This window comes from Taudactylus pleione, unplaced genomic scaffold (assembly GCF_031769625.1).
Source record: "Taudactylus pleione unplaced genomic scaffold, aTauple2 ptg000372l, whole genome shotgun sequence".
Classification (NCBI taxonomy): Eukaryota; Metazoa; Chordata; class Amphibia; order Anura; family Myobatrachidae; genus Taudactylus; species Taudactylus pleione.
Genome location: NW_028284773.1, coordinates 13,181,011 through 13,192,342, shown reverse-complemented (window position 1 = coordinate 13,192,342; position 11,332 = coordinate 13,181,011). Strand labels below are relative to the sequence as shown.

General features: G+C 44.2%; 1 protein-coding gene across 1 annotated transcript; it reads left to right on the top strand.

Annotated features, from left to right (window-relative positions):
- Positions 1–2,688: 2,688 nt before the first annotated feature.
- On the top strand, positions 2,689–6,495 carry FAM43A (family with sequence similarity 43 member A). Its single transcript, XM_088444745.1, has one exon. The coding sequence runs from the start codon at positions 2,838–2,840 to the stop codon at positions 3,894–3,896; it is 1,059 nt and encodes a 352-aa protein (XP_088300871.1). The 5' UTR covers positions 2,689–2,837; the 3' UTR covers positions 3,897–6,495.
- Positions 6,496–11,332: the final 4,837 nt, after the last annotated feature.

The following is an 11,332-nucleotide window of genomic DNA, read 5'->3' as shown; positions in this document are numbered from 1 at the left end:
CCCCAGAGGTGGATTGGGGGCGCCGCAGAATGAGTGCAGTGAGTGCTCAGTGAGTCACAGTGCAGTGAGTGCTCAGTGCTGCTATCGAGGTGATGACCGCGGCGGGCGGTCTGCAAGGGCGTGGGAGCCGCGAGCCAGTTAATTACCAGCGGTGATACAGAGCTGGGCAGCGGCTGTGATACAGGGCTGGGGAGTGGCTGTGAGAAGGGCTGGGGAGAGGCTCTGTTAAGGGCTGGGGAGAGGCTATGAGAAGGGCTGGGAAGAGGCTGTGTTAGGGGCTGGGGAAAGGCTGTGAAAAGGGCTGGGGAGAGGCTGTGAGAAGGGCTGGGGAGAGGCTGTGAGAAGGGATTGGGAGAGGCAGTGAGAAGGTCTGGGGAGAGGCTGTGAGAAGGTCTGGGGAGAGGCGGTGAAAAGGGCTGGGTAGCGGTGGTGAAAAGGGCTGGGGAGAGCCGGTGAGAAGGTCTGGGGAGAGGCGGTGAGAAGGTCTGGGGAGAGGCGGTGAGAAGGTCTGGGGAGGGGCGGTGAAAAGGTATGGGGAGAGGCTGTGAGAAGGGCTGGGGAGAGTCTGTGAGAATGGCTGGGGAGAGGCGGTGAGAAGGTCTGGGGAGAGGCTGTGAGAAGGTCTGGGGAGAGGAGGTGAAAAGGGCTGGGTAGCGGTGGTGAAAAGGTCTGGGAGAGCCGGTGAGAAGGTCTGGGGAGAGGCGGTGAAAAGGGCTGGGTAGTGGCGGTGAAAAGGGCTGGGTAGCGGCGGTGAAAAGGTCTGGGTAGCGGCGGTGAAAAGGTCTGGGGAGAGGAGGTGAAAAGGGCTGGGTAGCGGTGATGAAAAGGGCTGGGGAGAGGCGGTGAGAAGGTCTGGGGAGAGGCGGTGAAAAGGGCTGGGTAGCGGCGGTGAAAAGGTCTGGGGAGAGGCGGTGAAAGGGGCTGGAGAGAGGCGGTGAGAAGGGCTGGGTAGTGGCGGTGAGAAGGGCTGGGTAGCGGTGGTGAGAAGGTCTGGGGAGAGGCTGTGAGAAGGGCTGGGGAGAGGCGGTGAGAAGGGCTGGGGAGAGGCGGTGAGAAGGGCTGGGGAGAGGCGGTGAGAAGGGCTGGGGAGAGGCTGTGAGAAGGGCTGAGTAGCGGCGGTGAAAAGGGCTGGGGAGAGGCGGTGAGAAGGGATGGGGAGAGGCTGTGAGAAGGGCTGGGGAGAGGCTGTGACAAGGGTTGGGGAGAGCCTGTGAGAATGGCTGGGGAGAGGCTGTGAGAATGGCTGGGGAGAGGCTGTGAGAAGGGCTGTGGAGAGGCTGTGACAAGGGCTGGGGAGAGGCTGTGAGAAGGGCTGGGGAGAGGCTGTGAGAAGGGCTGTGGAGAGGCTGTGACAAGGGCTGGGGAGAGGCTGTGAGAAGGGCTGGGGAGAGGCTGTGAGAATGGCTGGGGAGAGGCTGTGACAAGGGCTGTGGAGAGGCTGTGACAAGGGTTGGATAGAGGCTGTGACAAGGGCTGGGGAGAGGCTGTGAGAATGGCTGGGGAGAGGCTGTGAGAAGGGCTGGGTAGAGGCTGTGAGAAGAGATGGGGAGAGGCTGTGAGAATGGCTGGGGAGAGGCTGTGAGAAGGGATGGGGAGAGGCTGTGAGAATGGCTGGGGAGAGGCTGTGAGAAGGGCTGGGTAGAGGCTGTGAGAAGGGCTGGGTAGAGGCTGTGAGAAGAGATGGGGAGAGGCTGTGAGAATGGCTGGGGAGAGGCTGTGAGAAGGGATGGGGAGACTGTGAGAATGGCTGGGGAGAGGCTGTGAGAAGGGCTGGGTAGAGGCTGTGAGAAGGGCTGGGGAGAGGCTGTGAGAAGAGCTGGGGAGAGGCGGTGAGAAGGACTGGGGAGAGGCTGTGAAAAGGGCTGGGGTCAATCAAGTCAAATGAGAAATCCAATTTCAAAATGGCTGCCTGCTGTCTACTCCTAAATGATTAAGCAGGGCATCCATGGGACTCTCCTTTAGTGTTATAGCCAATCTCAAGTGACTTTCCCAGACAGCCAGACTGGTGGCTTTTGATTAGCTGGTGGTATAGAAAGTACTGGGAACTTCATGTGAGAAGAAAATCAATTACCAACCATTCATTAAGCAGTAGTAGCACATAAAGCCTACTGTAGGTCTTAATTTACAGGATCAGCAGTACCATGTACCCCAGGGCCCTAGACTGGAGCCTATAAGGATGTGACCGCTCTAAGGGTGGCATATTTCCCCAGTGCTGTTTATTGCCCAACACAGAGAAAGAAGTTCAGATAACTGTCAGTTATATAATTGAGGTTTTGGGAGGGGGGGGAGCCAGAAACTTTTACGCCACTGATTTGATGTATTGTTACATCGCAGTGGTCGCACTATTGTATGGTGTGTACCCAGTTAAGTTTCCAATATTGGCATGAGAAAATAAGCTACATTGTACTTTGCAATGTAAATTGTGTGTCTATCTTTAAACTTATTGACATTTGACTAATCTACTATACAGGCAGAGCACAGCTTTGTAACTATTTTGAAAATGTAATTTTTCTGCTGAACAGATCCTCTTGTGACTACCACCATCCAAGCGGCCACCTGTACCCATGGTGTAGAACGAGTTAAAGAGGAGGATCTTGCTGTATGCTCCCCTGCTTCATGTCAGCTAATGGTTCGTCCCAGAGTATATGTAGCGCTGCTCTGCGCTGGAGAGCTGAATGGAAAGGCTGACAGCAGGTTGGAGGTGCGGGAGAGAAGTGACCATGCCATGAACAGCTGCTCTGCACAGACCGTCCTCCGTTGCTTCCAGTGCGCTAGACCATGCGCTAAAGGCTCATATAGTGCGCCTCTCCTTCCGCAGACGCAATCCTCGCTGCGAGATGTTGCCTTGGAAAAAAAACAAATTCGACCTAATTGAGGAGGACAGCAAGCAGAGCAAACAGAAGGGCTATGCGGTGAGCCTCAACTACAGCGCCCTCACCTCCTTCGCCAAGTCCTGCCCGGAGGGGGCTCTCACCCGGGTAGGCAGCATGTTTAAGTCCAAAAGAAAGAAGATCAAAATCACCGGGGAGGACCCCACCTATACCGTGCTGTACCTGGGCAATGCCACTACCCTGCAGTCAAAGGGAGAGGGCTGCACGGAGCTGGCGGTGTGCAAGATCTGGAGCAAGAGCGAGATGGGCAAGCACGGCACCAAGATGAAGCTAACGGTCAGCTCCCAGGGCATCCGCATGGTGCATGTGGAGGACAAAGCCAAGCGCCCCGGGCACCTGTACCTGCTGCACAGGGTCACCTACTGCGTGGCAGATCCCCGCCTGCCCAAGATCTTCGCTTGGATCTACAGACATGAGATGAAGCACAAGGCGGTGATGCTGCGCTGCCACGCCGTGCTGGTGTCGAAGCCGGAGAAGGCGAAAGCCATGGCACTACTCCTGTACCAGACCTCCGCCAACGCCCTGGCAGAGTTCAAGAGGCTGAAGAGGCGAGAGGATGCCCGGCATCAGCAGCAGCAGCTGATCGGGGAGCAGAGCATTCCTCTGGTCCCCTTAAGGAAACTGTTGAATGGGCAGTGCTGCTATAAACCCCCGGTGGAAAGGAGCCGCAGCGCCCCCAAGCTCGGCTCCATCACCGAGGACCTGCGGGGAGAGGAGGAGGAAGAGAGAGCCATGAGCTTTGAGTGTGAGGACGTGCTGTATACCGGGGGAGGGGGTGATGGCGGGGAAGAGGAGGAGGGGGTCAAGCAAGAACTGTCTCAGCTGATCAGTGACTTGGGAGAGATGAGCCTGGGCAATGACCTGCAGACACTGAGGGCGGACCTGAGGGTGACCAGGCTGCTGTCTGGGGAAAGCACCGGCAGCGAGTCTTCTATAGAGAGCAACCACGAGAATGGACCCATCGCCAATGGCTTTGAGGAATGCAGGGAGCCTGAGACTGTCTGACAAAGGGGAACACACAGCATGGGGGAGGGGGTGCACACACAGACTGCTGCTGATCACCTATGGGGCTCACTCAGCGAAGTAATGCAGGGTGACGGCACACTATATCCCCATGAGTAGGTGCATGGCTTCAGAGAGACCTCCCAACTCCGTGACTGCAAAAGGCTTAGCTATAAATTCATGCATTTACTAATCTCTTCATTTTACATAGATTTAACATGATTTATTTACACTGAAGGGATAAGAGACATATCTCTGAATGCAAAATTTTATATGACCCTTGCATAATCTTATGGCACTAATGGGGTTAATACATTCTGATTATTAATACCATATTTTGTCTTTTTCCCACTGTCTCAATATCAACTAATCTTATTTCTGACATGGATGATTGTGTTGTATACTACTTCACTTGTGAGCAGTCCTAATCAGTGCCACAAACTTATGCTGATGCTGGGACCATTTGCTCCCCCCAAGTTGTGTACTCTGCTAATGCATGTGTTACTTGCATTATAATTGTGATGGCCAGTCCATCATGTGGGTTTTTCCCAAGTCCTCTTATCTCTTGTCAGAGTATATAGTCTTAACGGTGGGGACAATGAAAGCCAGTAAACCCATGTATTCATCAGCCAACAATTCATACTTATTTAAGGAATTAGGATGAACATTGCACCCCAGAAATCCAGGTATACTGGGAAGTGGGGAGTACCAATGTCAGATAATGTTTTAGGGACTTTGTGCAATGCCTCTTGCCGTCCACCAGTGTACTGGTTTAAGCCCACTCGGAGCAGTGTTCATGGTATACTGTATGTAGTAAGCACTTTGTGGCCTGATGTAGATCCTAGACTGCTAGCACCTTCTGTTCAGATCAGTATTACCTTTATTTATGTAGCATCTTCTAGATTTGTTGTATTTAATCATAGCTGCAAAATTATTCCACGGATCAAAGCAAGCAGAAATTAGAAATTAATGGATGTTATTTTGGGCAGTAACATTCTAGTGAACTACAAGTACTTTATAGTAGTGTTAATACCTATGGCACTATTTGGTTCAATATTGGAGAATCTGCAAAATATTTGCCTTCATTGGCACTGCTGCTAAACTGTAAAACACAGGGGGTGTTGGTGTAGTTTGTGTTAGTCTAGGGATGTGTATTTTCTAGTACTTCAACTCTTCTAGCACCCTGCATTAGAAAATAAAGTTTCATCCATGGCCATAATTTATTACCCTTCATAACCCTAAAGTCACTGTCACCCCGGACACATGCGAAATCCAGCATTTTTTCAAGCCATCTCTTCCCTGCTGCTGTTTGTCCATATTCTATTTCTTGGCTGATTGTCAATGTTGCATGAGTAGTGTGAAGATAGAAAGTGCAATCCTGGGAAGTGTAGTGGGCCATGCACAACAAGACATGTCTGTTTCCACTTCCTGGTTTATCATGCTCTTGGCTCAGTATTCTGTTTGCACATAGAATTGCGGTGGATTGAGGCGCAGGCAGGTGAAATATTGCCAATTTGCTCTTACACAAAGTACACCAATTTATAGCAGCTAAAATGAATGCAGCACATTGGACAGAAACCTCCTTGTAAATCATCCGTCACTGCAGCTGAATTTTGTATTGGCATTGCCAATGAGCAAATAGTTGTAGCCTTCATACACGTCCTCTCTCTACTAGTTGTCTTGGCTGTAATATTGGTGGCTCACACCATGAAAGGATTTTTTTTTTTTAGATCATGTCAAATACCTGCCAGTTGTTGTGTGTTTGTAATTCTAGATGATGGAACATTTTCAATACCTAAAATATCCAAAATTCATTTAGTGCTACATGATTTAACATATGAGGATCATTTTACTTTTATTACTCGAAAATCTGTTGCATAGCTGACCTGTATATACTGCGGTGTGGGAATATATTGGCAATGTTTTAGTGGTTGACCAATACAACATGACTTTTAAATCTAGTCTCTGATCTCCACATCTACAGTGTCTACGACAACTCCTTGTTAATTACAGGACATTCTTTGGATTGTGGGAGTTACAAACTCAACAGGAGCTAGAAATTTTTTTGTAGCCAGACATCAAGCATTTTTTGTAATAGATATTCTTACCAATGCCTTCTTTATTGCTTTGCAAGAGTCTCCTGCAGCAAAAGCAATGTCCTTTTGGTTCTGTTTAATTGTCACCCTTGTCTGCCAATTTAGTAAATGTGTTTTATACCTCAGATGCTGACCATCCACCCGCCAAACCTCCACAAATAAATACCTTTGGGGAATTGGTACACTTTATGTTTACACACTTTATTTCTTTAAAAACCACCCACTGGGATGCTTCCAGTTTTGATTTCATTACATTCCATGATGGATTTTGTAATACTTGCACTGTTGTGAAGTACTTTGCCAGTGTTTCATACATGTAAATATATATATTATTTTGTACATAATGCTCACATAATTATAAATGTTATCTTTGCTGTGCAAAAGACAAATCTGATGTTGTTCACTTGTACATACTTTGTGTATATATATATTTTTTTTTTAAAGGACATCACTGTTACGATGTTTGTTTGCACACCTGGAAAATATAATAAAATAAACTAATTTAAGATATTAGTTGCTTTTTTCCTATAATGGATAAACTAATCTTGGTCGCAGAAGTACTACACAGATGTAAAGCCACTTCTCAGCCTCTAGGAGTTTTGACATTCACTGGTCTATGGCTTTTTGACGTAAAGTGAGTTGGTGTCACAGATGTTGCCTAATAAATGGAGTTCTCCATACTGAGATTCTTGTGTTAGACCATATGCAGGCTACAAAGCTGAAGTTACATAGCTGAAGTTTCCATTATTGATTCAACAGACATTTGTATAGTTTTGACAATGGCTATGTTTTCCTTGTATCATTCATTTTCTATTCCTCTAGATCACTGACCAGATGAAACATCATTTTAGAGATTTGTTTGAATTCTATTTAAATAACAGATATAACTCAACAGCTATAAATAGTAAATAACAGCAACAATGCGTCACAAAATCCTAAAAGGAGGAAGAGTAAAATGAATAAATGTATTATAGTAATCTAAACTTTAATACGGAAGTCCTTTTACTTATGTAGTACTGTGTATTGATATAAGGGGTAGGAGCTCAGGAATAAGATTATTTGTTAATATGGTGCCCGGTGTCTGCAGGTACACAGTAGAGAACTGATATTTCTCACCAATATTCAAACTACAAAGAGCACAGTCACATTGTGCTTTATTGGGAGGGATCAAAGAATGGGAGGAGGGATGTAAATAAATGTGCTCCCTAGGGTTCAGGTACCCGGTGTGATGTTCCTAAAAATAAAATAATAGCCGGCCCACATCACCTGTAGGCTAATGGTGGCTGCCGCTGTACCACTCTATTTCCATTACTGTCCTGTAGATGTTGCATGGTCCAGGTTGGACCAATCATATTGGCACCCAGCATTTGCCATCTCAGGTGATGGTGAATAGCAGCAATAGTAATATACTCTAGTTTAAGGAGTGTGTTTTGCATGCAATATTTGTTTATATGTCCTTTTTGAGGTCTCTAATTAGACACAATTGTTAATTATTTACTTACTCTTCATATGGCTGGAAAAGCTCAGTCACTAGCACAGCACTGGATGTATGAAGTGCCATTTGTCCTAGTATGTTCTACAAAACCTGTTTGTATGAACAACATTTATTTTGTCAGGTGAGCAAACTCATTTTGTATGTTCATATACCATTTTTATTAATTGGGTGCACAACATTTGTAATCTGTGGTGGCTACAAAAGTCATATCTACAAGTTGACACCAAAGAAATAAAATGTGTTTGTTTGCTAGATAAATGACATGCAAAAATCATTACTATGTTACTTTCTGCAACAGATTATCATACAATAATTTTAGTTCATCAAATTATTAGGTATACTGTGGATTTAGTTTATTGAATGACATACATTGCAGCTTTGTGCTTCTGGTGTATACAGATTGACTGATTGGCATACTACAACCCATGCCAGCTGTGCCTTTGGAATGTCTATTTTTAGATCGTTCGTCATACAAGTTTTGCTGCAATTTACTGTAGAGAATTCACGTTCATAGGACTTCTAATGCTCAAAGCTCTTAATTCTTTTCTTGTTTTTTTTTCCTTCCTTTTAATCTTGGAGGTTTTATTACAGATATGAAAGCAAAGTGTGCTAGCCACTAACAAAAGCAGGAGAAAATTGAACTTTCCACGATGCAGCAATGTAATGTGCTTATTTACTGCTTCTTCAGCAAAATAAAACAAGCATATGTAGCATGGTTTAAGCATAATTCATGTTACTGTACCTCCTTTAGTAAAGATTAACATTTATATAGTGGCAGCATATTTGGTATAGCTCTGCAATTGAGAACTAACACAGTAATAAGATGAGACTGGGTATTAACAGACATAGATCTTACAATCTATATGATAACATGAGTTTAATACATAAGGTTACATATATTGCTTATTGGTCCTCCAGCCAGATTTCAGTGTATTTTGTGGGGCAATGTGATCCAATCCAGAGCAATGTTTGGTGTCAGAGGGAAGTTTGAGTATAGAAAGAAGTCCTGTAAGCTTTGTGTGAATTGAGGGTAGTAATCAGACTAAAGGCCCCCATACGTCAGCAATCTGAAAGCCACAGTTGAACAATTTAAAAATTTGTTGCCTGATTTTGGGATATCCCAATCTAGCAATCTGCGTCCATACATTACAGATCTTTTTCAGTGATTCGCAGATCAATTGCAGCAAACCCAGATCTGCCAATCTTGAAAGGCCCCCTCATTTTACTAGTAACGGTATGCAAATTTGCTGATCATGTCCATACACTAGCAATCTACAGCCCCAATCAATCTGTGAAATCCAACATGTTGGACAATCTCATTCCAACCAAAAAGTGATTGGAATTGTTAAATCTGCGATCTGTGAAGCCCATACTTCGCACATTTTTTTTTATACAATCATCTGCAAATTGCAGAATTGCCACAATCGATTGCTGATGTATGGGGGCATTTAGGAGGACACAAGGGTAATCAAAGTAAGATTAAGAACACGTGTGGCCCAAGGCAAGATATTTGTTTGCCCTATCCCTCCACCTTTTCTTCATCCCTGCAAAAATACATTTCCTAGATCAGCTGTAGGCAGAGATTAAAAAGTGTTCGTTTACAAAACAAGTATGTGTGTGTGTATATGTGTGTGTGTATATATATATTTATATATATATATATGTATATATCTATCTATGTCCCTGGTGGATGAAACGCGTTGGGGGGGGGGGGGCTGCCTCTTGCCTAATGAACGATTAAGATAAGAACCTCTTTTATATCTTTTTAGAGTGTTTTTAGAACACCCTGTTGAAGTTTTAATACATTTTTTTTTTTTACTCTCCTGTGCTAATATTATCAATTGCTTCTTACTACTACTGTTATTATTAACTTAGAACTCTGTATTTATTTAGTGAATATTAAGATCAGTTTTTAAACTATATATAAGCACTTTGCACTTCATTAAATACAATTGCTGTACCTATACAGACCATAATCTGATAGAGCCTGTTTGAGCATATACAGGCTCTGCTTTACATATTGTTTTATGTAATAAACGTATTAATTTCACTCACTTTGTTTTAGATGATTTATATAGCACTCTTATGATACTTATTTATCCTTTGTGACTTATTGATTTTCACTATACACGTCAGTCGCTAAGACCTTATACACCTACACATATATACACACTTTCTAAAAGTATATACAGAAGTCTTTACGAGAGAGACATATATATATATATATATTTAATTTTTTTTATAAAGTATGTGTGTGTGTGTATGTGTATATATATGTATATATATGTATATGTGTATATATATATATATATATATATATATATATGTGTGTATATATATGTATGTATATATATATATATATATATAGAGAGAGAGAGAATCTCATCACAACTACTTCTGTTTACATTTTTCTTAAAGGACCTACAAAGTGCTGGTCTAGTTGAATAAGCAGAAACTGACAATAAGCAGCACGGATTGCGTAGTGGTTATCATTACTGCACTACAGCACTGAGGTTGTGGGTTAAAGTCCCTGTCATGGCCCATCTGTGTGGAGTTTATATGTTCTTGTAATTGTGTGGGTTTCCTCCTGGTGCTCTGGTTTCCTCCCATTATCCATAAACATACTGGTAGGTTAATTGGAATCTGTGAAAAGGAACATAGATTGTAAACTTCATTGGAGCAGGGATTGATGTGCATGACTGAAATATTCTCTTTAAAGTGCTGTGGAATATGTGTGCTATATAAATAACTGATGATAAATGTAAAATAATATGGCAGCCACTAATTTTCATGCTTTAATGTTGTTTGTTTTATATTTGTTTCAACTTTAAGTACTTTTATTTTACGTATAATCTGAGTTGATCCTCTAGGTTTGCTGTGTTATTTGCTATACACATTTGAGATGCTAACATCTGGATCCCCAAACTTAAGTATAGTGGGGGCAGGGTTAGCTGATATCCCTGGGAGGGGGGTTAGGCTGCGGACGGGGAGGGGGGGCTTGGGTTTAGGCACCACTGTGGGGGGTTAGGCTTAGGCACTAAGGGGGCAAGGTTAGGTTTAGGCACTAATGGGGAGGGTTATGGTGTGTGGGGGGTTAGGGTTAGGATGCAGGAAGAAAGGGTTAGGAGCTGAAGGTGGGAGGGTTAGAATACTTACGTAGCCCCTGTCGGGATTATGAGCATCTTCATGCCGCTGTCTGTCTTTTGACGACTGGAAACCCGAGTGCCGGGCTCCTATACCCAACCTCTGTGTGTATATGTTTGTATGTGTGTAATAAAAATATATTTTATATATATATATTACACTAGCTGATGTACCTGGTTTCATTCGGGCAGACCTTAGATATATACTGTTCCATTTCCATCTCACCACTCCAGTAAAGCATTAATCCTTCACTTCTATAGTAATGCATCACTGCTATAGTAAGACATTACCCTCCTTCACCTGTGTACTAACACATCCCACTCCCTCACCTCTGTAGTAATACATTACCCTCACTCGCCCGAGCTGTAACACATTTGACATTCCCCTTCCTCAATTGTGTAGAAATACAATCCGTCACACCTTTAGTAACTAATTTCCCCTCCCTCACCCTTGCAGTAACACATTACTCCTCACCCCTGTAGTAATACATTCCCCTCCCTCTCTCATGTTGTAACATATTCCCTTCTCTCACCCTGTAGTAACACATTTGATATTCCTTTCCTTCACTATTCAAATAAGGGAGCCACACCAACTGCCAGTGATGTTTGGCAGCACTTGGGATGACAGTTGGTGTTTGAATATGACCTTGTTCTACAGCCACGATGAGTCAGTTCGTCAGGACATTGCACAGGGGGAGGGAACAT

What these genes read in the sequence shown, in the direction of transcription:
- FAM43A (XM_088444745.1), top strand. Translation starts at nt 2,838, where the DNA reads ATGTTGCCTTGGAAAAAAAACAAATTCGACCTAATTGAGGAGGACAGC.